The sequence below is a fragment of the Manis pentadactyla genome, chromosome 4 (assembly GCF_030020395.1).
Source record: "Manis pentadactyla isolate mManPen7 chromosome 4, mManPen7.hap1, whole genome shotgun sequence".
NCBI lineage: Eukaryota > Metazoa > Chordata > Mammalia > Pholidota > Manidae > Manis > Manis pentadactyla.
The window spans coordinates 145,572,330-145,600,119 of NC_080022.1; the positions used below are offsets into that span (position 1 = coordinate 145,572,330).

Below are 27,790 nucleotides of genomic sequence, written 5' to 3' on the forward strand. Positions count from 1 at the left end.
CTTAAAAGCTAGGGCTAAAAATCAATCAGTCATAGGTCTCAAATTTGGTATACAATTTAAGTATTCTATTTGTAATATGCACATATCTTAACATTTGCTTCAAAAGAGGTTCCTGGTCACACATATATAACGTGAGTTTTCTAAAATTGAGTGGGAGCCTGGGAAGGCTGTTTCTGTTGTTAAGGGCATAGCATACCTCCGTGTTTCCTGCAGTGGGATGCTCAATGCGTCTGAGTAGTGCCATCACTCTTTTCTGAAGTGCTGCTCTTCCTAAGCAAAGGCAACAGCAAATCAACTTAGTGCACTTAAGAGTCCTGTTTGCCAATGGAGAGCCGGGCAAGCCACACCCAAAAGGCAGAGTAGGAGGGGTGGAATGCAAGCTTCAAATGATAAAGCAGAACACTTCCTCCTACCAACCTCACTGGAAAGGTATTTAACTTGAACATCACAATGTGCACAGCATAAAATAGCTATTCCCACCTATATTTACTCAAAACATGTGCCAATATGTTTAAAACTTCACTATATACACTTCAGGCACAGTAAATTATATAATCTCTAACAGCAATGTATACTGCCAGTTTTTAAATAAATGTACAGCATATTAAAAACTCAGTGAGAAGTTAACAACTACTTTAAGAGTTATTCAGTTTTACCCTACCTGTGCAGAAAAGAATTTCAAGTAAGCTATCTGAATTAGCCTGTAAACTTACAAAGTAGTAATCTTAAATACATTCCTACATTCCTAGCACAATCGGATGTCATGTGATTCAAAGCAGACTGAATGAGAAAAACATAATCTATTTACCTGTTGACATCATATTGCTGACAGAGGCAAATTCCATGAACGTGTTATAGTTGGGCAAGAAGTTGTGCACCGACACTTCATCCACCCCACACCGGATATCTGCTTCCTCACAGAGGTGGCGGAAACAGGACATGGCAACCAGAACCGCTTCAGTGTCAGGGTTCCACAGAAACATGTACAGGGCTACTTCTAGCTTGGTCTGGGCTTGTCGGCATATGGGTGGGGTTCCACTGCACCCTGCTGCACTATCCTGGGAGTCGGGGGGAGGAGGCATATGTTTACAATTTAGGTTATTTTGTTTATAAAACCCAATCAGACAACAAACTGTGTATCATACATATCTGTATACAATAATCCACAAGAGCTTTCCCCTCTAATCATGACAGCAATTTTCAAAACCCAAAATATCTGGTCTGAATGAGAAAAGAGATAAGTTGGACCAATATAATGCTACTAATGCTACTATCTGTCCAAATAGAATAGGTAAGTACCCTATTCCAGATTGCAGAAACGTAGACTAAGTCTATCACAGACACAAGTAAAACAGCCACAACATAAATCCAATGCATGAAAAATGTAATGCACTTCCCAGTCAACTATAAATGACAAAGAGGAAGCACCAGGAACTTCTACCTACCTACTGGAGGGAAGAAATAAAACAAGCACACTGAACAACTGACTAAAATGAGGTCACAAATAACAACTAAATATTGCTGTACAAGATACACCTGATTTGGATTACATATTCTTGAAACATGAAATAGAGATATTCTTGTTTACAAAATGAATGCAAATTCTGCAGGTAATGTAGACAACAGTAAGTACCACACCCCTTAACTGTTGTTTGTTCACCCAACAGAAGGTTATCTTGAAAATTAAGGGTAAAAAAAGCTTTGATCTGGAAAACAAACTTGCTTTTTCTCCCAATAAATTTGTACTTTTGTTAATTGGAACAACTTTTTAAACTTCTGGGGTATGAATGGTCTTTCTTATGGGGTAGAGGTTTATAATTATAGCTGTTAGGTATAGCTTGTAAGTGTCAAATATTTGATCAAGTGCTGTTTACACACAATCTACTTTAATCCTCACAACAATTCTGGGGCAGAAGCTATTATCCTCATTTTAAAGTTGAGGAATTGAGTCACAGAAATGTTAGGAACTTGCCTGAGGTCCTACAAAGAGCAGTGAAAGAACTAGAACCTAAGCAACTCTTAGATTACCTAAATGAAATTTACCAACATTCATTAAAAAAATATACAACAAACCAACATCCAAAAGACAACGAATGAACAACAAATGCTGGCAGATGCAGAGAAAGGGGAACCCTCCTAAACTGCTGGTGGGATACTAAATTAGTTCAACCATTGTGGAAAGCAATATGGAGATTCCTCAGAAAACTAAAAATAGAAATACCATTTGACCCAGGAATTCCACTCCTAGGAATCTACCTGAAGAAAAAAAGATCACAGATTCAAAAAGATATATGCACCCCTATGTTTATCACAGCACTTTTTACAATAGCCAAGACATGGAAGCAACCTAAGTGTCCATCAATAGATGAATAGATAAATAAGATGTGGTACATACACACAATGGAATATTATTCAGCCATAAGAAGAAAACAGATCCTACCATTTACAACAACATGGATGGAGCTGGAGGGTATTATGCTCAGTGAAATAAGCCAGGCAGAGAAAGACAAGTACCGAATGATTTCACTCATTTGTGGAGCATAACAACAAAGCAAAATTGAAGGAAAAGAACAGCAGCAGACTCACAGACTCCAAGAAGGGACTAGCGGTTACAAAAGGGAAGTGGGTGGGGAGGGCAGGTGAGGAAGGAAGGAGAAGGGGATTGAGGGGTATTATGATCAGGACACATAATGTAAGGGGGACATGGGGAAGGCAGTATAGCACAGAGAAGACAAGTAGTGACTCTATAGCATCTTACTATGCTGATGGACAGTGACTGCGATGGGGCATGTGGGGGGGCTTGATAATATGGGTGAATGTAGTAACCACAATGTTGCTTATGTGAAACCTGCATAAGACTGTATATCAACGATACCTTAATAAAAAAATCCACTCCACCAATCTTTTGTTATATTCAGACCATTTACATTTAATTATTATTGGTACGTTAAAAAAAAATGTATACAACATAGATGATGATACAGGAAAACTGCAAATGAAGCTGCTTACCATGGATGAGTTTCCTTTTCCCTTCCGGAGAGAGGCTCCAGGAGTACAAGGACGTAGTAACTCTTCATGATCCATGGACATCTGACTGGTATTGCCACTAGATGGATCACATCCTACCCCATAAAAGAAGAGAAAGTGACAGGAACTTCTATCTGCCTGCTAGAAAGAAGAAGTAAGTAAGCCTTTCTGAAGCACTAATAACCAAGAGAAATAAATACTTAATATGCATCGCCTTTCTGTTTGAGACTATCCTGGAAAACCTCTCCTCCCAATACCCTACACCTCACCCTGAACATTCACTAGAAACCCAATCATACAAATGACGCCCATTCAATGCCTTTGAAATTGCTCACAGTTTTTCACACTTCATCAGAAACAACAGATTCAGAAATAGAAACTAACATTTGTAGATCTAACCTGGACACAGGTACAACAACATAAATCTACTGTATGGAACACATAGTGGACTTCTCAGTCAGTTATAAATGACAAAGAGTCTCTCCTGTAAGATTTATCCTATGCCATGTCAGGATCAATGGAAGTTGACTGTTTTGAGAGTAAGTTCCTCTGGACCAGTAATGAACACTGGTATATATGCCAAGAATGTTATTAACAGTGACTTTACTGACCAAATACTACAGGTTTATTACTGGATTACCAATGTTTATACTCTGGAGAGTTAGAACATAAGCAAAGGCATGAAACTCTGAAGTCTAATCTCCTTCCTTATCTTTGGAATAAAGCCAAATTCTACTATATTAACACACTAAGATAAGCCAGATGTGAATAAATCCAACTCACCATTAACCCATTTCTAAACAACAAAAAAAAAAATTTAACAAACTGCATGGTATGCTGAAAAACATGAGTTTGATACATTTAAGATTTCTTGTAGCTATGATTCTAGAAATGGATAAAAATTCATTGTACCAAGTACTCCTAAAACTATGCCATAATAGAAGAATTTTTCAATGGACTAATTACAGAAATTTTATGTTAAAAGAAATTTAAGGCTCTTCTCTTTCCCCCAAAACCTTGTCACCATGCTTTCATAGTTCAGAATCAAAACTTTCCACTTGTCCCTAAGGAAGAAGAATCCTGATATATTTTCAAGAAATACAACTTTTATGGCAAGAATATAAATAGACCTAGATTGAGGACCCTCAACCTCTTCCCTTTACTTTCTTGGTAGTTAACACTCTCTGGACTAGACTAGCATAAGAAACAAGTCTTATGTACAAACTTGAGAGAGTATGTTCCTCAATCTACTTTGGTTATAACAGCCCCCCACTTCTCTTAGGCCTGCCGCATGGGGTCCTGCTAAAGTCAACTAGAATTTCTCAAGATTGTGCTTTAAGGTCAAAGCTTCAGAATACTTTTGAAAATGTTGATTTGTCAACCACTGTCCTCCACACATAATGGACTTTGTGTGAGGGAGGAGCTAAAATAGGGCTTAATTTGGCTTATAAACACTTCCTTAATCTCTTCTCATTACCATTCCAAAGATTCCATTTATAAAGATGTCATTTTGCTTACCTTATTTTTAAGAAGAAATTTATTCCTGCAGATCAAAATTTCCCGCAACCATTTGAGAATTTCTGTGCTACTAAGCATTTGATGGCTAGTTAATTTCTTGCAGATGTAAAAAAGCATTTGTGAGCTGCAGTAACATAAAGTTCACTGTCAATAAATAACCTAATATAGATAAAATCAGTACTTAAGAATTGTATTCTCTCATAATGGATACAAGTTTAGAGATGCTTATTTCCCCCTTTAGCATTTGTTAAAGAGAAATGGTTATCAAGATGTTAGTAGTATGATAATAACTAATAAGTCTGCAGATTGAAAAGAAAAAAAGCAAGTCCTCTACTTCCCAAACTCCCAACTGTTTCATCCATACATCTCACCCCTGCAAAGGAATCAAGACAAAATGACAGACCATGTACACAGCACAGGCTATATGTAAGCCTACTTGCTATATGTAAACCAGAGTATATGTAAACCCAGTAGAGGTCTGCAAATAACTGCTCACAGGCCAATCCAATACATAAATCCAAGGAAAAAAACCCATTTGCTTTTGTAAATAAAGTTTTAGTGGAACAAGGCCACACGCATCATTCACCTATTGCCTATGGCTACTCTCAGGCTCCAATAGCAGAATTAAATGTAGTAATGACAGAGACTATATGGCCCACAAGGCCTGTAACATTTATACCTGGCCTTAAGAGAAAAATATACTCTAGAGCCACAATTTAAATGCGCAGCCAGTGAGCCGCATGTGGCTACTGAGCATTCGAATTGTGGCTTAACCAACAGAGATGTAAGTGCAAAACACACACCAAATTTTGGAGTCTTTATGAAAAAACGAATGTAAAATACCTCATTAATAACTTTTATATTATTACATGTTGAAGGAATACTCTAGATACTTATACTGGGTTAAAAAATACTGTAAAGTTAATTTTACCTGTTTCCTTTTACTTCTTAATGTGGCAACTAGAAAATTTTATTTGGTTGACATCACATTACTACTGAAGAGTATTGCTGTAGAGTCTAGGATTTAACTCAGCTGCCAAGTGACTAGTACACCCACATTTAAGATAAGATAATGATAAAACCTGAGGTTTACACATTTACATTTTCCTCAATGTGTTTGCCTTTATGCTTATCAAAAGGCAATAACTATATAACCTAGGAGATAAATCATAAAATTCTGAATATATTTTTGCCTTCTAAGCAGATGTTCATCATTAATTCATTCACCAAAAACACTGGCATTATGGAAAATTTATGACAGATCACAGTTTGAAAACTGAAATAAACTATTAAAGTCACAAAATTTTAACACTGAAGTTTTTAACTGTAAAAATCAACTTAAAACACCATTTTAACTACACAGCAATCTGAAATAGAAGAAAATACACCAAATAACAGTGCTTACGACTGGTTAATAAAATTTAATAAATTTTCTTAAATGTGTTTTCTAAATTGCCTTGACATTGTTCTTACAGTGAAAACAATAAATAATCAAATAATTTCAAGTCAAATAAAATATAAAATCATAAAACCTCTGGAGGTGTAAGTAAAGTTGTACAATAAACCAAGTACTATAGTTAATATTTAAAGACAAAAATTAAATACAAATGAAATTTTAAATTGAAGTAAAAAATAAAAGTACATATACCTAATTTCCCAAAATGTTTCTACAGGAGCATCAGGATTCCATAAATCAATGCTATCTAACTGATGAAGGACCAGCAAAGCCTGAATTTAAAAAAAAAGAGAGAGAGAAGACTTGCTCAAAAATTTTTTTCGTTAACATAGTTCTGGAGTATTTATTTTATGACTGGTAACAAATCAAGCTCTTTAACTGTAGCCTCAACATACAGTCTGAAGAACCCAAATCTCCAGGGAATAATATATATATATATAAAGTGAAATCCTTTATTCCTATCATTCTTTCTTTAAATGGCACACACGCATAAAGTTAAATGATGAATTCAAAGTAGAAATATGTACATGTAAAAACTGCTTTAAGACACAAACTAACTTTCATAAGCATCAAAGAACTCTATGGAACATAAAATTAATCCCCAAGAAAGGAGAGCTTGTCAAAATCAATACATACAACATTTTACTTCTAGGTCTTAAGATGAAGTAGAAGTCATGTTGCTTGCCATGAATTCTTTTGGAACAGAAAAGATATATTATATTTCAAAAATGAGAGAGAAGAGAGCAAAATAGACTTTGCATTTCATAGTAGATTATTCACTTTAAAATATTTCAACTGACCATAGAATTGAAATTGGGATTTGGCTCACAGAACATTAGCAGGAATTAAATAACTCATTTAAAAATATAAAACTAACATACAAAATACATATTATAAAAGACATATAAAATATGCAACTAGTATACAAAAACACTATTGTTAAATAAACTAAAACCATCATAGGTATGAAAAGCAAAACTAGACTCTTTCTTCACACCAGCCCTACCCTAACTCCAGTTTCACAGTGCTTCATCCAGAGGCACATAGTAAGATTTCTACACTCCTAGGTATTTCACCCAAGAGAAATGAGAGCATACATTTACATGTGTATTTGTACATACATGTTCCTAGCAGCTTTATGTGTAATGGCCAAAACCTAAAAACAATACAAATGTTTTATAAATAAAATTGTGGTATGACCAACTGAACACTATAGAGCAATAAAAAGGAATGAATTTTTTTAAAAAGGAATGACTACTGATGCATGCAACAATGTAAATGAATGTTGTGATAATCATCCTGAGTTAAAGAAGACAGACCAAAAAAAGAGCATATACTTTGTAATTTAAATTATATAAAATACAAACCAATCTATAGTCACAGAAAGCAGATCAATGGTTGCAGGGGAAGCAGGGGAGCAGGCAGAGGGTAATAAGAAGACAGGGAACACAAAGAAGCTTGAGAGAATTTTTGGCAATGATGAGTATGTACACCTAAGTGGCCATTAAACCAGTGAGTATACTACAAACTGTGGTGTAATCATCAATGGAATACTTATCAACAATAAAAAAGAAGAAACTAGCACAAACAACAACGTGGATGAATCTCAAAAACCTGCTGAGTGAAAGAAGCCAGACAAGAAAGAATAAGATTCTATTCATATGAACTTCTAGAACTTGCAAAACTATAGTTACAGAAATCAGACCAGTGGTGCCTGGGACAAGGAATGGGAGCACTGGCTGCAAGAGACACAAGGGAACTTAGTGGGATGATCAGAAATATTCTATATCTTATATGATTTTATTTTAAGTAAATTATGCCTCAATAAAATTAATTTAAATTAAAACCATACTAAGTAGCCAATATAAAAATACTTTTTTAAAAAAAGTTAACCATATTCATACCCACTAGTATGGCTACACTCAAAAAGACAGACTGTAACAGGTATTGATGAGGATGTGGAGAAACTGGAGCCCTCACCCATTGCTGGTGGGAATATAAAAGGATGTAATCACTTTGGAAAACAGTTTGTCAGTTGGAAAAGTTAAACAGAGTTACCATGTGATCCAGCAATTCCACTCCTAACTATATACCTAAGAGGTGAATCCATGTAAAAACTTTTACACAAATTTCATTGCAGCATTATTCAATTGCCAAAGAGGTAGAAACAACCCCAAATGTCCATCAACGGATGAACAGATGAACAAAATGTGGTCTGTCCATACAATGGAATATTTGACAATAAAAAAGAATGAAGTGATTCATGCTACAGTATGGATGAACTTTGAAAACATATGGTAAATGAAGAAAGCCAAACACAAAAGGCCACATACTGTGTGACTCTACTTACATGAAATGTCTAAAATAAGCTACTACAGACAGAAAATCAAATCGTGGTTGCCAGTAGGTGACAGGAATGGAGAGTGACAGGGTTTCTTTTTGGAGTGACAGAAACATTCTGGCATTAGACAGTGGTTCCACAACCTTGTGAATATACTAACCACCACTGGATATATGCTTTAAAACAGTAATGCTATGTGAATTTATGGTATGTGAATTATATCCCAATTTAAAATTCAATAATACTAAAAATTTCAGAAGAGTCAACTACAATTAGAATATTTTGAGTTTTTTATTAACATAAGAATTTGCACAATGTTGTCACTACATGTGATATAAAGCAAGTAAACCCCTTCTTTCTCCATGGACTTCATGAACAGTGTATACAGGCAAAAACACCATTTCCAGAAATGTCACACCAATGTTCAGAAAGGATATCACTCACTCATAGAAACTACATACCAAAGAATCATCAAGAATGTAAGTTGCAGCTTCTTCAAGAGCCTAGAACTCATTTCCCCTTACCTCCATTGCTTCCTGAGCAATCTCAGGCATGTGTGACTGAGGGACCAGCTGGACAAGCCCTGTAATTAGTTCTGCTGTACTGCCTTGGGTTTCAGGCCCCTGTTTTCTAGGATTCTGCAAGGAAAAAAGCAAACTTCAATTAAAAAAAAAATCATCTTTCAGAAGGTGGAGAGAGGAGGGAATGGAGAGTGACAACTAATGGGTACTAGGTTTCTTTTCGGGTTGATGAAAATCTAGAATTTGGTGATAGCTGCACAACCCTGTAAATATACTAAAAACCAGTGAATTGTACACCTGAAAATGATGAATTTTATGGTATGTGAGTTATACCTCAATACAAATGATAACAACTTTGTCATTTTAAAAAAAATCAAACTGCTTTTGTTAAGGATTCTCTTAACTACATGTATACTGTTCATTAATGTAAATAATGACCACAGAAAATCCTATTTAAAAGAAAACAAAAATTAGATATTAGTTTTTCAACTAAGAAATGATACCAATGTGAGACATTAAGTAATTTATTTTTCAGCAACAATGTAGTGGTTAAATAATATACCCCTACTTTGGAACTTACTGGTTTTGATCTTATAAATGATCAAAGACAAAGAACATGCAGGCTGGACAACAACTGCATGATTATCCTGAGCAGCCCTCTTGTCCACCACGAAGGACTACCCAGATCTACACAGAATCCACACCTCCAGATAACCACACTCACTTCCGTCTTTTTCTTTGTAGGAAAACACTGTGTACTAAACAAAGCAAATTAGCAGTGTATATAAAGGTAAATGTCTAACAACTCGTAGAGACTACAATGCTTCCTATAACTTGGGAGCATCTATTCACACTTCAAGAATATGTGGTTCATTTAAGTGAGGCCAATGCAACTTGTACCCATATTGTATTTTGTTAACTATACATTATTTCCCATTATAGCAATTAAATTAAACCCTCACGCCAGGATATCTGTAATTCAAAACTGTTAGCCTATTTTCTGACATTTATAGTCACTCATGAATAACCCAATAACATATATTGAACATCCAAAACACAACAAGTTAAAAAGATATATTTCCTACCCTCCTGGAGCATGTGGTCTGGTGGGAAAGACAAACATTGGTAAAATAATCAGATCAACAAGAGTATAAGTGCCAATGAGATAAGATTATGAAGGTACATATTGCTATGAGCACCCGTAACAGGGAAATGTGGCCCAGTCAGGGAGTCTTCATGAGAATAGCTCAGAATTTGCAAGAATTACTATGTGAAGAAGAGAGGAAGGAAGCATATTGTAAGCAGAGGGAAGAGGAAGTGCAAGAGTAGGTATAAAGGAATGCAGTAAGTAAGATGGAATGAAAGGCCATTATGAGTAAAGAAGATAGAGAAAAATATTAATCTAGATGTGGCAGAAGTGGTAGCAATCAGACTTTGCATGACCTTATATGTCTATTTGGAATTTGGTCTTTATCCCAAGAGCAATTTCAACTAAAAGGTTTGAATCTGGGCTGGAGGCATAAAACTTCCTTTTTAAAAAGATCACCATAACTTTAGCACAGAGAAATGATGACAGGGAGGTACGAGATGATGCAAACTGAGCAATTAGGAGGCTTGAAAAAAATGAGAGTAATATGGATTAGGATAAAGATGGTAGAAAAAGCCAATAAAATCACATTACTTTAAAAATACCACTATTGACATCATTTAATAGTTATTTCTACATTTCTTCTATTTATTACGATTTGGAATTTTTATATGTGAAATATGAAATAATCAAATACTTACAGTGAATCTTTCACTATTGTAACTTACCTTTGGTTACTCTGAGAAAAGTTGTTTAACCACCAGATGGCAGCAAAGAAAGTAATTTCAATTTTAAATGACCCTTTTCTGCTTGCTAAATTTCAAAGTTGGAAAATAGCAAGTTTTGTTTAAATTCTCATTCTTTGAACAATAAAATGTTTAACCCAGAAAATGCACCAGTAACTCTGGTGCATTCTTTGATCCTGAACTATAGCCATGCAAACAGAGTGGTGCTAATATATTATGTGACGTGTGATGAAATAACACCATAAATGACTTGTGCTACATAACAAAGAAATGAGGAGAAAGGGCATTTCATTACTTTTACAGTCTCACTGATAGATTTTATGAAATTTTTCCATGCCAACGTTCTAACAATTTATTCTATTGGACTCAATTTTGGATAGGCTTTGCAAAAAGTTCAAAATATCACAGGCTGCCTTCTGAAGTCACTTAGGAATTCTGTGTCTCTATCTCCTCTTGTTTATCTCCAGAAAAAATAATCACATGTACATATTTTTAAAAATTCAAGGGGTTCATAGAACTCTTGAAACTGTGGATGTCAAGTCATGAGTCCTTATAGTATAGTAATCTGAAAAATATGCCATTACAATTGAAAGCACCTTAGCACTTATATAGCCTATTGTTTAACAAAGCACTAAGAAATTTTTCTGGATACTGCTCTCCAGAGACTGGAGAAACTCCACAATGTTTTAACATGTCAGCCTATCCAATGAACTTTATAATTATAATTTGTTATAATTGGTGCATTAATAATATTAATGTTAACTTTAATGTATTAATAGTAATATTAATAGCTAATATTTATTTAGTGCTTCCTATGCATTTACTATGCACTGCCCCTAAAAGCACAACATGTACTTTCTCAAGCTTCTGAACAATCTCTCTTAGGTAGAAATTATTATTACTGTAATGGGAAAACTAAGGCACAGAGATGCTAAGTCAGTCACCCAAATCACACAGCTAGTCTGTCTCCAGAGCCCATGCTTTTATTCACTATATAACTATCACTCATTTACATCTGTTAGAACCTAATTATTTTGTGTACCACGTGATACTCTCAGGAATCTAATAACATCTGAGGCTGTAAGAGCAGTTATGACAACAACTGGGTGCTAACCACACCCATTTTCATCTCTTTTTCCTTCCAATACAATTTTGGAGCAAAACCAGAGATAATAGAAGGCTGATGACAGTAAAAAGGGGGGATAGAAAAGCTAAACGGCTAGGCAATAACAATTGGAGATAAAAAACCAAATGTGTAGAGTAGAAAGCACTCTGATTTATCATGGCTTCAATACCTCTACCGCCATTCCAAGGGTAATGCTTGAATAATATATAAACTACTAACAGGTTAAGGACAGAAGATCTCACCAAAGTGTGTTAATTTAATGATAAGGAAAATTAAGAAGAAAAGTTAAGAAATCTGATCTAATTATATCAGTATTCTCTATAAGCTAGTTTTCTTAGGGATGTCTTGGGTTTCAGGCATGATCAGAGAGTATCAGTAAGTGTTCTTTAGCTAATAATTATCTTCAAGGTTTGGCATTTCAGTTAGTCCAGACTAAGTTAGTGTGATTATTTCAAGGCATTTCATAAAAAATACTTACACAAAGTAAGAGCTTTGGATCTGCATGAATTAGTTTCACCATGGACAAGAGAAGATATTTATAGCTTCTTGTCTCCAGGTCTGTAGGTTTTTCTTTAAATTTAAGGCTTGTTACTTTTTCTTTGAACGTAAGGCTCTAAAAACAAAAACAAAAACAAAAACATGATATTAACCTTGTAAGAATCAGACAACAGTTCAAGATAATAGCTACCCAACTTTTAAAATAACTCTATTATAAAAAAGCTTTGAAAAAATAAACACATTTATACCACCAAATGTGTGGTATTACTATAAACATTCAAAAGTAAGTATAAGGTTACTATTATTAAGCTTAAAAAACAAATAAAAATTATTTCTGCATAATTCATATTATTCTTATATAATCTAATAAAGTTTGAAGTGAAAAATCTATTAAAATAATAAAAGTTTTAACATCAGGTTGGCTCCTATGTAAAAAACAATTTTTCTAAAATGTGAAAACATTAGGGATAAAATACTTTTCTATAGCTCTCACAAATACATACATTGAGCAACTCACCTAACAAACATTTCATACAAATGCACAAATATTTCATAGAATCTATGACATTATCAATTTTAAGATGCATCATTACTTTAAGTGCCACAAGGAGTGAAAAACCCGTCAACTGTAAGACACCAAATAACCCTCCAACTTCAGACACATTAAAACTAAAAATAAGTGTTTCTTAGAATTTATGAAATTGGCTATATAGGCCATCTTTGTTAAGTAAACTTAATAGCTTTTCCTTCAATGGCATTCTACCTCTCTCAAGTTACAGAATGCATATATTTTGCCTGAAGAACACTGATGAAACAAAAAAAGAACTCTTTGAGAAAGTTTAAATCATGGAAAATGTGTTTCAGTTACAGAGAACTACACTGGATGCTGTGCTGATACTAAAATTACGGATGTTACTCAACTAAAAATCCAACAATTATATTCTGGATCCAATATCAACTTTCTACTACAAATCATTTCCTTTTTTCTTTTAAAAAGACACAAAAGTATCTGGTTTTGACATGTATGTATTTATTTTTAGTTTCAAGTGTACAACATAGTAGTTCCATATTTATACACATTACAGAATGGTCACCGTAGTAAGTCTAACATCTGTCACTACACAAAGTCATTACAGTATTATTGACTATATTCCCTATGCTGTACATTATATCCCTATGTCTTACTTATTTTGTAAATGGAGCTTTGTACTGTTTAATCACCTTCAATGATTTCATCCATTCCACCAACCTGTTTCCCCTCTAGCAAAAGTTTGTTCTCTGTATCTGACTCTGTTTCTGTTTTTAGATTCCAAAATGTAAGTGAAATTATATGGTATTTGTCTTTCTCTGACTTATTTCACTTAATATAATGCCCTCAAGGTTGACCCATGTGGTCACAAACGGCAAGATTTCATTCTTTTTATGGTTGAGTAATATTCCATCATCTGTGTGTGTGTGTGTGTGTGCGCACACACCCCATCTTCTCTCTCCACTCATGTATTGGTGGACACTTAGGTTGCTGCCACATCTTGGCTATTGTAAACAATGCTGTGAACACAGGGGTGCCTATATCTTTTCAAATTAGTTTTTGCTTTTTTGAGGGATAAACACCCAGAAGTGGAATTACTGGATATGATACTTGTATTTTTAATTTTTTGAATGCTTTCCATAGTGGCTGCACCAATTTACATTCCCACCAACAGTACAGCAGGGTTCCCTTTTCTCCACTTCCTTTCCAACACTTGCTAATCCTTATTTTTTTGGTACTAGCCATTCTGATGGATGTGAGACATCTCACTGTGGTTTAGATTTGCATTTTCCTTGTTGTTAGTGATGTGGAGCATCTTTTCATGTGCCTGTATGTCTTCTTGGAAAAATTACAAATATGTAGATAGTAGAATATCTAGCATTTATGCACCCATAATAAAAATGTCCAAAGGAAAAGGTCTTTCAAAGATAGAAAGTAGAGATATATTTGTATTACATACAGCCATTATTCTTAACGTTTAAGGGTAAGAAAGGCATTTGTTATTATGCCCAAGAACACTAAAGGTTTTTTGTTTGGTTCTTAGAAGGGGAAGAATAGCTATCTGATGTACACATTAATGCTCAAGAATGTCATTACAGAAAAGAAAGGGCAAACTTAAAAATTCTGTTTGCTTTTATCTTTACAAACATACAGCAAATGTCTAACCAAATGTATTTAATAGATTGTGTTTACTGTTTGCTCCCATTGGATTTTTTTCCATTGTAAGTCAAGCAACAACTTAGATTAAAGTAAAACTTTCATTGAACAATATTTTATTAAGATGTAATTAAGTATAATACTAGGCCCTGATGAAGCTATCATACAGGAACACAGATAGAAGAACAATTAGCACATACAACAATTATCGTCTATTTAGTAATCATTTCCAAAAGTAAGTAATAGTTTATGTCATCACTTAATTTCAGTTATCAACATATATATTTTGTTTTGGCTTTTTACAGATACCACAAGTTAGCATAATCCTAAAAAGTGTTTGTGCATTCTTGTTATGTTCATTTATAGATATTAAAAATATAAAATATGCTTAACAAAAAAAAATTTGTTCCAGCATGGCTACTTAATATGGAATTTAAGGCTTGAAAAGCTCAAATAAATTTTCAATTCAAATACCTTTTAATTAATGACTATTAGTGAGTTATATAAAGTCAGGAAAAACTTGCTAAAGAAGAAATTCTTAACTAGAACTGTAAGAAAAATCATCTATTCATTCATTTATTAATTGGTCTTCCACACTGCAGATATTAGTAGGAATCCAAACTGGTAAAGATGCCCAGCAGAAACCTTATGAATCAGAATATTCAGGTGTTTATTAAGGGCCCAAACCATTGTAAGCTTATTTAAGACCATGATTAAATTACAGGCATGTAAGAAGCATTTGCTGAGCCAGGATCTCCTTTAAGAAGCAAAATGTACAGAAGTTATACATGATTGTGAAAACTCATACATCTATTATTACAGCCTATCTCAGTTTTAAAACAGTACATGATTAGTGCTAAGAAAACTATTTCAAATTTTAAAAAGTACTACAAAAGGTACAAAATGGAGAAACTATAGCTTAATGTTCATGTAAAAAAGATAAAGAATTTAAATGACTAAAAGCTCAATCTAAGATAATAATGCAATATTAGACTATATTAGCAGAAACACAGTATAGACACAGCAAATTAATAGCTTTAATCAATTACTATACTACATCTGGAACACTAAAGTCAGATCTTAATATTTCATTTTAATTGAAAAACAAAAGTGCTAGATTGAATTCTTTCCATAAGAGAAGCAAACCAGGTAGAGGAAGGTTGTGAAAGCAGGTCAAGTAAGAAATTCATTCACTCATTCAACAAATATTCACTAAATGCCTACTATGTGCCAGGTACTGTTCTAACGGTCAGGAAACCAATGCTGGACAAGCCAGACAAAGCTCCTACTTTCATCAAGCTAACACACTAGTAAGGGAAGACAGTTGAAGAACCAGGTTGACACTGTACTGAATGTCGACTATTCATGAACCATGTGACCATTTATTATGTTCCTTAACTGTAAAAACAAATTCCTCAGTTTCCTTAACTGTAAAACAAATCCAACAAAACACACACACACACACACACACACACATTTAAAGAAATCTAGAATAATAAAATTACATAAAAATTAAAAGAACCCTTAGAAGTACAGGATAACTTTATTTAAAAATCTATGGTGCTGTCCTATGAGAGAATCAGAAGTGTTCTATAGAGCTCTAGAAAAAGAGAGAAGATGAGTGATGGCCGGGAGTGATAGGGACATGAGTCTATCTTGGTTGAAGAAAAATTTTCAAACAGGTCTTTCCAACAAGAAATTTATCCATCCTCAAAACAAAGGGTGATTGTAAAGCCTAGAAACATATTATTTTACCTTTTTACAGCTTGAACTCCTTCACTGCTACTTCTGCAGCAAACTAAAGGCAGAGCCACAAATCACCTGAGGTAATGCAAATGAGGACAACCCACTGAACATATATATAACACAGTGGTTCTCAACCAGGGGTTGAGATTCAGAGATGCTGCTAAACATCCCACAACTCACAGGCCCCTATAACAAAGAGTCATCCATTCCACAATGTCAACAGGGCCAAGCTTGAGAAATCCTAATGTAATACATTATCTTTAAATTATTTATTCTGTATATTTCCCTGTGTTTCCAGACTTGATGTCTACCTGTAGTAAGCTCTTCATTAGATGCTTTCAAGCAAAACCTACAAGACTGGCATCCCTATGAGGGAAAGTGCTGAATCTATTTAGTTCATGCTTCCCCGGCATTAACACTGTCCCTGGCAGCTAGCAGGAGCTCAATACTTCCATGTTTGTTGTCTGTTTATTCACCAGGTTCAAGAGGGGTAAGATTCACCATAAGGATCATCAAATTGTGAAATTTTCTTACTCTAAAAAAAATTTCATATTAAATCTACTGATTACTTTCCCTGTTAAGAATATCAGCCATAAGGATGTCCTATAGACATACATAAATACACATACTTATAGAAGTTAAGCATGTAAATATAGGAATATAAATAGCTTAAGAATGATGTTGAAAATCAAATGTATACTGTTATTTTCAGAGAATAATTAGAAATAAAAACTAAATTTTTATCATTTATGGCTTTTATGAAATAATTATCAATAGCATAGTATATAGCTCCTAGAATCAACTAATAACTAGGGCTAAGAAGTAAAATAACTTCTAAATGTAGGAAACATTTTCAGACCACCAAATTTTGTCTTTGTTCAAAAGCATCATTTAATTTCATTTTCTTTCAGTCCTCATGCATAGAAAATTGCCAACAGTTGGTATACTGGATATTGAAGTTAATCTGAAAGTAAATATTAACTTCTATTTCTATTATTGGAGGCCATTAATCTTCTACCAGAAGAGGTAGAAAACTTAAAAAGTCAAAGTTCTAAGTTCCCAGGAGATATCTGGAATGAATAAACAGATCAGTAAATAATTTTTAAAGAATTTAAGTTATTTTCTAAAACTCTTTAAAAAATGTCTAGTTAACTTGGATTGAAATTTTAAATTTTTTAAAAACTTAAGTACGACACTGTAAAATGTCAACTAAAAAAATAACTATGCATACTATTTAATAAAATATCATTGCCATGCTTTACTGGGGTATAATTTTTTAGGCTAAATAATCCCAAAATATATAGTATAGAAAACTTCTCTATGTGAACATCTAAAACAGTCCTCAGAAATAATAACTGACAACTGGATAAGAGTGAACTATAACTGTGTAAATCAAAATTATTTGATTAAACTAAGGGAGCTTGGAAAATGAGAAACATGCCAGAGAGAAAGCTGCTTAAATTGTAAGTGTGAAATGGCTAATTTACTGAAAAAGTCAATAGGTAAAACATGCTACATTTTCATTTGAAATGACATGATGTGACTATTGTAACTATATACAGAAAAGTCAAAGAAAGCAAGGACTTTTTTGAGGTAGTTACAATGGGTCATACTTACAGCCCAGAAGCCCACTGCCATGCAAAACAGGTTGGCATCTGATCATGTGAGCAAGGGCAGCCAATAAGAATAGAAAATAAGAAGTAGAAGACAACGAACCACCAATCAAGGTCAAGAGTTGCCATGTAGAATACTCTTGATACACACAAATGCCAAGAAATGGCTTCCACAATCCTGTAATTGTCTTTTTTAATTGGTTCCATAAGAGTTTTAAAATTCCATATTAGGAATATTAATTGGTTAAAATAGCTATTTTGAAAACAGTCGATTTTTATTAAGTTCAAACACAGTCGAACTTCAATATCAAAGGCCTGTCATTTTTAAATGCTCAAAGCACATTTTCTGAAACAGGAAATACTTTTATTTTAAATAAAAAATTGAAATTTATTTCTAATTTTCTGTGTGATATTCAGCACCCAGTGGGCAAAACTGTACATTAGTAGGAACAGTCACTCTAATCCAGGAGTCACCTTCCCTTACTCAACCCCAAAAGGTGAAGAACTAAAGATTTTAACAGCACTTTATGAGAAAATCAGAAAAATAAGTTCAACTCACTAAAATAGTAGAAAACAAATGTCACAAATATCATTAACTAGCACTGCAACAATAATGCAATATACAGTATACCACAATACTTACAGAAAAGGAAGAACTCATTTGATTTCCTAAAACAATCAAAAAAGCAGGAATGGGATAAAGAGTGAAAATACAATAGGGAAAAGGAAAAGGTAGGATTCAAAATTCAGGATTAATCTTACCGGTGCCATTCGTATTGCTGGGTGTGCTCCACAACCCTGCACTGCTTTATGAAGTGTTTCACCAAACATATTTCGAAGTTCAACTGAGTGACAATACACGGCATCAATCTTAGGCCACCAATCCAATGCAGACTAGAGAGAAACAGGGGCCACACAAAAGGAAAAGTGCAAATTTGTATGAGTTATATGATCTGGTTATCACTGTAGTTTTTATCCTCTTGTGAGAAACTTTCTGAGACCATGCAAACACACACATGATTTCTGAAGTTTTCAAGTAATATCTTCAATTCAAACACTAAAGCATACATTTATTTTAAAACATAATAATGAACATGAGACAAATTGCCCACTTCATGAGCATGAGCATGTAAGACTATCTTTTCTCACAGATAAGCTAGTGAATCTGAAAAACAAAGAGCCTTTAGAGAGCTAATTCTCTCACCATTCTTAAGTTTAATGTTTTACACATTTCAGAAACATATGCATGTATAAGTATATATTTTCCCAAGTAAGAATGCTATTATCAAAGCTTTAAAAGAGATTTCCTTCAACACAATGCTGAAGGAAAATGTGGCAAAGCATTTCTTACATGTTTACAAACAACAATGATAATTACAATGTGAAATTAGTAAGTGAGATAAAGCTATTAGTAAACCTATAATCTTAAATTGATATACAATGATGGCACAATACATGAAAAGACTAATGATCACCACAAAGACAAAGTAATCATAACTAAGTAATTTTTAAAGATATTTTATGTAAATATTTTCCTATTTTCAGTTTACCTGTTTAGCTTTGATTCTATTTTTTAGTGTCTAAATATCTGAAGGTGTATCTTCAACTTTCATTTTAAAATTATTATATTATGAAAAATGACAATTATGGAAATTACTGAATAAAGTTTGTCTATCAATTAATACAAAAATGACTGGATATTTTCACAAATATGGAGAATGTACAAGGAATAGGATGACTAAACCCAGGCCTCCAATTTATCATACTCCTGGCTATACAGGAAACTCGTCAAAGAGCAACTGAAATAATAGATAAAAGGAGACTTAATAGTTTAACAGCCTATCCCAGATCCCTTCTTATTCAAAACTAAACTAGTTAAGTCCTCAACGTTTCATTTCTTCATCCATAATTACGAGAATATTTTGAATGGCATCAAGTTATGTTACCTTAACCCAAAACTTTGGATTATGAATTGTATTTCCTGGAGAGTAAATTATACAACCAATTTACAATTCACAATTTGAATATTCAACTCCGTTTAGGAGTGGACTCCAAAGCTGTGAGGGAAGAAATGCTTTTTCGGTGGGGGGATGAGAAGGAAAGACTGTATAGTTGTTTCTGCTTTTCCTTCAACTGTTACTTTATTTAAACTAATTCCTAACAAATGACCAAGTTCTAGGTTAGCTATATAATGTGTTATTTAAACTTTGGTTATCTGACTTGCCTAAGCAATCAATACAGCTTGATTTCCATATATTTACTAGTTTATACAGCTTGTGTTAATCAGCTTGAAGTAACAAAGGCTGAATAATCACAAAGTGCACTGAGATAAGTACATGTACACCTTACTCTACTGATTCTATTATCTTGTCAGAAATAGGTTAACTAAAGAGATGCATCCCACTATAACATCCTATCCAAATTATTATGTTATTTTGATAGCTACTAAAATTGTATCTTGGTATGAGATGCATCCAATAAATTATTTGATTTAACTTCAGATTTAGTGACTTTCATAACTGCCATTTAGAGATACACTTTCAAATAAAATGGGCACTAAAAACATCATACAAGTTGGGAAAAATTTTAGTGTTCTGAGCAATTACTAAATATGTCCTTTCTGTAAGTAGTTAGACATTTTTTAATTCATTGAAAATACATTATTGCCAAACAAAGAAATACTTTTACAATATGAGCAAACTATGTGGCAATTCTTCAAGGGATCATTTAAATAAATCTTCAAAAGCCTTGGAAATAATTTCTCCAACCAAAACCTCTCAGTAAAGATCATCTCATTCTCAATATGTAAACTATCCATGAGTAAACTACAATAAACTGAATAAGGAAAAAACAGAATACTAGGTATTTCACCAGCTATAGCACATTCCACTGATGGCTAAGATACTTGGTTCATATATGTGTATATAATTTCTTTAATTCCCCAATTATAAAAAATATCTATTTTAATCTAAAGGAAGTCTATAAAGGTTAAGTACATAGATCTTATAACTACAATTTATCTCTTACAGCATGTCATAATTAAAAAGGTGACAGTACTATGAGTGCCATTTTAGAAACTGATAAAAGCTTACCATTATAATAAAATCTACCTAGTGAATAGCCTTTCAGATTACTTATGAACAGTGGAATATTTTAGATATAAATACTATACTTATGAACTAAGTACTAGTATTTTTCATGAAACCAAAACAAAACTGCAGACACCATTACTACTTCTAAATAAACCCTCAAAAACCTATCAGTAAAACTTTCATCTTATTTGAGAATGTGGTAACTTTTTAAAAATCTGTGAATTGGTACAGAACCATGGAAGAAGAGAACTTATGAGATATACTGAACCAAAAATCATTTAAATGGAAATCTTACACTACAAATGAATTTAAGATAAGGAGCCCAAATATCTAAGAAAAAACTTCATGTGATTTCAAGACACAAAAAAAATACTTGCATAGTAACTGTCTTTAGTGAGACGCTATAATCAACGTTATAAATTTACATACTTTATAAACAGTCCTTTTCAGCCAGAAAGTATTTTAGATTCAAAATCTATTAGCCTCAAACAAAAAAGGAAACCTTAACAAGAAATTCTCAATGTATCAATCTATAATGATCAGGTATCATTAGCTAAGGTTTAACTTTAGAAGACATTCAAATTTATGCTTCTTTTCAAGCTATTCTTTGAAAGGTAACTGATGCTTGATATTTTAAAAATTAGTTAACATAGGTGTTTCTCTATAAAAGTAGACTGTATATTGACGTGCTCTCGGAAACAGACACACTCCACCTTCACGCATGCAGTACTCCTTAAGAGCAGAGAGGGATGCACCACCACTTCACCATATACACTGAGGCATGCAAGAAGTACCACTCCAGGCATGCTTTCAACCCACAAAGGAGCCTCTCAGCCACTTACAGCAGTGCCAAGTCCATGCTTGAAAGTGCTCTATATGTTCAATTGTAGACAAAAATATTTCACAATTTAAGTAACTAGCCACAAAGTATCAAAAGAGTATATACTTGGGTTTAGTGAATACAAGTTTTAAGCACCTATGTAAAACCTCTAAAAAATGGAATGTTCTTAGTATTATAAGCCAAAGGAGAAAAAAGTAGTAATACTTTATTTCTAAATTACACATAAACCTGAAGGGGAAAATCATCTTTTTTTTTTTTTAATAGCCCTGAAAGTAAATGTTGAGGGTATACAATATTCTGGCTCATTTTACACTGGCAAAAGTAAAGTAAAAAAATTTTTAAGTTTTTAATACAAACATACCTTATCTGCTCTCAGATACATTAAACTTTCCCTTTTGAAATGAACAGTATTTAATCTTAACTTCTACCTATATTTTAACTCACTGACATTCAACGGAAGGAGGTATCACTCCCTTGGGCATTTTCGGTTGTTCATAATGTCTATAGGCGGGAGAGAGAAGTGGCGCAAATGGTATTTAATGAAGAACCAAGAATGCTAAGTGTCTACAATGCACAAGGCATTTTACATAACAAAGAACTGTCCTGCCCAAAATGCTACTAGCACTCCATTGAGAAAAAAGTTAATGTGTCACTCATAGCTTTATTAATAGTTATTTTTCCCCTGCAGGAATGGGTAAAAGAAAATGTGGGCAGAATTTGGTTTAATTGAACACATCCAAGGCAAATGAAGGTGGGAAGGTATTTTTAACACACTAGAGACACACTCTTAAAATGGAATTTGATTATAAAGAAGACAAATATAACTAGCCCTTTTTAAGGGAGGGGAAGAGGAAAAAGTTGACCAACTTACACGTAAGTATGAATACGTATAAATGGATGAAAGTGGAGGTATGGTAAGTAACATCTGAAAACCTTCCAAATATTACAGTTCATTATCAGAAGAGAATTTTTTAAATCCATGGTTCAAATCTGATAAGGTTTCAATATCTTTCTACTTAATGTATTCACATCAGAGTTGAAGGCTTCACAAGTACCTTTTAATGAGTTTGATACATGTGAACACTTCTATTAAAGTGTTTTACTATTTAATTTGTTTAAGGCAGACCAAAAAGAACAATCACATACGGTCTCATCATTTTTTAAATATACCATGCCAGGTTACAACATCAATAACTACTACTTTTAACTTAAAATGGTAAAGTGACAAGTCAGAATATGTCAAATGCTGGGAAAGGGACAAGAGTGTTAATATATGAAAAGACTGAATATAAAACATAGAATTATGTATCAGTTACTAGATATAACCACCTGTGAGAAATCTTCCTGTATTATACATCTAAGTTCAAAATCTATGGTAAACCAAGACTATCTTTCTTAAAAAAGAAGTAAGTAAAGAAAAAATTTTTAAGTAATTTAGCAATACCTTTTGGACTTACATTGGTGATGATTCGATGTAGTGAATTTACCAGCACATAGTGAAATGTAGAAGGGGAATTCTGAGCCAGGCAGATCTACAAAGGAAAGAAAAAAAAACAGTGTATTGCAAGAAAAATATTCAGTAATACAAATGAGGATAAGAGGAACAATGAAAAAAGCTTTTAAAAATAGAATTTTTAAGGTCTTGAAATTAACATTAATGTATTATATTGACAAATACCAATAAAGATGTAACCTATTCATCTTTCTAGTCTCTACACATTCATAAAGGATCAGTAGCATCAGTAAACACAACTGGATGAAAACCAGTGCCCTCACCTTGAAGTGTTGGTTGTTGTGAGGGCTTATGCGAAAGCAAGAAACGAGGCAATCTATCATTAGATCCACATCTGCAGGCTGGCTGCCTCTTGAGAATGGTTTGCTTGGATTAAAAAGCAGGTTCTATGAAAATCCAAAAAGAAAACAAAAGCCTTTAAATAGCCATGCAGTATTATTTTTACCAGTATTTAATAGTATCAACACATCATCCACATAGATGGCAGTTAACATTCAGTTGCCAGAAGACCCACAAAACACTAATAGTGTGGTTCATCAGGCTGATAAAATTCTTACTGTATCGTACACTGTTCCTTTCAGGCTCAAATTTCTACATTATTTTAAAGCCAAGTTTGAATATTTATGCTAATTTAAGAAAACCGGTTAATTCTAGGTTTTCTTCATATTCTAAGCCACTTTATTTAGTGTGAGGAACATAACAAATACAGGTCCTGTGAGCTTATTATCAAAGACACTCAGAACTTTAGTGTTAGCAGTGATCTTCAACAACAATCCAGTATAATACTTATAAGTTTATTTTTCATCTAACTGTAGTAAAGAAATAATAAACATATTACCTTAAGGTCAACCACCATGGACTGAACCAGTAGGAAAATGACAGAGTTATCTTCCCAATTGATGTAAGTACTTGCTTTACACAGTTTGACACAGGCAATTGCAGCACTTTCGGTCAGCTGCCTGCTTCCTCCATGGCCAGCAAGTGCTTTTCGTAGACTGTCCAGAAACAACTTCTACAGAATTCAAATACAGCAATGAGATAATATATGTAGTTTCTTAGATTTCAGATTTATTTAATAAAGTAGCAAACTACCATCCTCTAAAAATTATACTTTAAAAATACATAATTAACATCATCACAAGGGTATACCTTGGTTTATCTTTTAATAGTTCTGGGGTCAGAAGAGAGAACCAAAGAAGACCCCTGATGGCTCCCAGGAGCAGTGAACAACCACACAGTTTCTGGTGACCAGGATGAGACACTCTGAGATATTTCACTTATTCCAGAGCCTGCAGCTAGCATCCTGAGAAAACTAGCAGAAGCCAGTAAAGGGGTTTCACGTGCACAAGAGAGGGCATATGAGGACATAGTGAAAAGACATCCATCCAGCCTAGGAGAGAGGCTTCAGAAGAAACCAAAACTATCAACACCTTGACTTTGGACTTCCGGCCTCCAGAGCTAATCTGCTGTGACTGTGCTCTCTGTGGAGCTCTGTTTCTAGCTGTTCTCTGACAAAGGGCTTGTTCTGTGCAGCACATCTATCTCATCCTCTGTTCAGCCTCTGGCTTCAACCACTGAATCTCAAACATTCTCCATCTGAATAGAAGAGGTGCCTGATTATGTAAAAAAGGCAACTCCATTTTTCATTTCCTTGATGCTTCTTGAACTCGTCCATTGGGTTTGTAAAGGGAAGCCGCCAGGCCATTTGGATGAACCATTAACATCAGTATCAGCTGGTGTTCTGTCTTGGCTTCCAACTTTGTTTTCCAGAAGCATTGAATTGACCAGTTACATTTATATCTGGGAGAACTACAGGCTCATCAGTTTGCCTTGGGGTTCTCCATGGATTTGGTATTTAACCTTATTAGGAGTTGATTTTGGCTGCTACTGGTTCCATCACATGGCCCATGCCCTTGGAGTAGTCATCGTTCAGAACATATGGGAGGGAAGCCTTGGAATTCCCATCAACTTGCCTATGACTTCCAGTTACTCATCATTACTTTCTACTAAAAAAACATGGCACCTACATCAACCATTTTCCTCTGAGTTAACTGCAATGACAGAGGCTATCTTATGCATAATGTTAATCATTTGTCCATAGGCGCACTTCAAATGTGTATGTACTGAAAGACTGCCACTAGTTCCCCTTAGAGAGTCCCATTTGAGGGAGCCTTTCTCCTAGAAATAACTTATTCTTCTCACTGATAGCTGCAGTCATCCTTTGGTGGCTACAGTCTAAATTTTCTTTGGTATTCTTAAGAGTCTATATGTAGGTAATATATGAAAAGCACATTTGATACAAAGAGTCTGGCTATCATCCAGGTGATGAAAGCATAGGTGCATTGAGATGTCAAACAGGGAAGTGATACACTTGATACTAAAGAATAAGAGTTTCAGGAATCTCCATCAGCCTGTTTTTGAACATTGGTATTAAAATGCAGAAATATTTCCAGGAATAGTTGGGAGCATTTGAGGATGGTTATGGTAATATTTTCCAGGGACTAAAAAAGCAGTGAAGAGAGTAATCAAAGTGAAACTGGCAGGCAGAGATGGAGTGAAGACTAACTAATGAGTCTTGTCTGACTTGTGACTCTGCTTGAGACAGTGAGTATGATTTTAGTACTATTAGAGCCAGGACCTGGTGCACCTGCCTGTTACATTGCCAAGGGAACACTGAAATTTGTTTCAAGTGATTCAGGTGCATAAATGTGTGTGGAACTATTTACCATACATATAACCTTGGGATTAACTTCTCTGTGATGGATTTTATTGACTTTATTTACCTTCTGGTTTTGTGAAGAAGTTTAAATGAAAAATGCTTTGAGAGTGCAGGAAGCAAGTAAATAATGAATGAATGAATGAATGAATGAATGAATACACCAATTATAAGAGAGTCATTTGGAGGCTTTGTCAAGATTTAGGGTCATTCAAAATGGGCACAAGAAGTTTGGGGTGGCCTTCAGGATTGTACTGAAAACTAATTAATATGACTAATATGATTTTATTAATGGATTTGGGAGAACCAAATTTAGTTTCAAATAATTTGGTTCAAAAGGAGATTTTGGAAGTCTTTCTTACTAAATGTGTATGATTCACGAGTAAATAAAACATTTGAGAACAGCCATTTTAGACCACAAAAAGACAAAGTAGATTTTTATCCTCTTTCATTTATTAAACAATTGAAACTGTGACTGAATTTAATGTTTCCATATTAAAATAGCACAGTGAGTTAGGCTGCTCTGTGGAGTAAGTACTAAGAGAATACACTGAGTAAATATTCCTGGAGACATCAACTAGAGACTACTTTTACAGTTACAAACTTTTCATTCCTGCATCTACTCATTCATGCATTAATTTTTTTCAACAAATATTTAACAATCACTTATTTTATATCAACCCTAACTAGGGCCAGAGAGCTTGGTTAATAACAGACTTGGTCAATGATTTCGCTTGGTTAACAGATATCATTCCACTATGGATGAAAGATATTAACAATGAGTTACAATTATAATAATAAGAGGAGTACAAAGGTGATTATGGAGTGAACTCTAAAACTGGCAGAAGACACTTTGTCTTCCTCATTGTCACTAATTCTTGAATTTCTGAATTTCTGAATACACTGATCAACTTTTCTCAAAGTGGTATACATAAAACCAAATGGAATTCTATTTAAAATTCATATTCTTAAAATGATGATGCTAGTAATAGTATTAATAGTAATACTAATAATTAAAAGTGATCTATTATTAAAAGCCATCAGAGCCACTGGAGAAAAAGCAAGTATAGTGTTTGAAAAACATGGATTCTGGAGGTAGATTACTTGAGTTCAACTCCCAATATTACCACTTATTAACCAGGATTTACAGCAGGTTGATCTCTCTACATTTTAATTTCTTCATCTATTAAATGGGAATAATAATAATAATGTACATTTGATAGGATTTTTGTAAAGCTTAAATTAGTAAAAACTTAGGAGTGTGGTACATTGTTAGTACTCTTTTAAGTATTACTATTATTGTTGAATTAATGTTTACTATATTGCTGGACCCTAGACTAAATGTCCTGTATTAATAATATAATACATTATATTTAATTCCCAGAACAACCCTATGAAGCAGGCATTCAGTTGTTAATCAGATATTTGATAAGAACCTACTATATACTAGGAATTCTTACCACTGGGAATATAGCAGTAAATAAGTAAAAGTCACTTCCCTTTATGGATTTTGCATTCTAATGGGAAAGGAAATCCAGATACCAAATATGTAAATGGCCACGTAGTGAGGAGTGCTATGGGACAGGGATTAATAGATACAGGAGTCTAGTAAGTCCTTTATTAGGCCACTAAAACAGGCACCATTTTAGTAGAAACTTGAATGAGGTGAAGAAGGAAGCATAGAAATATCTGAGGAAAGAGCTTTCTGCACAGTGAAACCTGCTTGTGTAAAGTATCAAGATACTATATCTGAAGGACACCACT

At 33.8% G+C, this 27,790-nt stretch overlaps 1 protein-coding gene across 7 annotated transcripts in view; it reads right to left on the minus strand.

Moving 5' to 3' along the window:
* Nucleotides 1-27,790, minus strand: part of NF1 (neurofibromin 1) — a 304,417-nt gene that overhangs the window by 144,576 nt on the left and 132,051 nt on the right. For 6 of the 7 annotated variants that reach the window (XR_008997245.1, XM_057501130.1, XM_036906309.2 and 3 more), the window contains exons 9-19: nt 24,149-24,322; nt 23,574-23,696; nt 23,255-23,329; nt 18,627-18,758; nt 12,301-12,435; nt 8,867-8,980; nt 6,194-6,273; nt 4,546-4,669; nt 3,010-3,168; nt 809-1,058; nt 197-270 (exon numbers count right to left, since the gene is read on the minus strand). Coding sequence is in view for 6 of the 7 variants with exons in the window: in XM_057501130.1 (XP_057357113.1) it covers nt 197-270; nt 809-1,058; nt 3,010-3,168; nt 4,546-4,669; nt 6,194-6,273; nt 8,867-8,980; nt 12,301-12,435; nt 18,627-18,758; nt 23,255-23,329; nt 23,574-23,696; nt 24,149-24,322 (1,440 nt within the window). In the remaining variant the exon portion in view is untranslated. The remainder of the gene's footprint in view (nt 1-196; nt 271-808; nt 1,059-3,009; nt 3,169-4,545; nt 4,670-6,193; nt 6,274-8,866; nt 8,981-12,300; nt 12,436-18,626; nt 18,759-23,254; nt 23,330-23,573; nt 23,697-24,148; nt 24,323-27,790) is intronic. The other variant, XM_057501129.1, reaches the window with a different exon arrangement.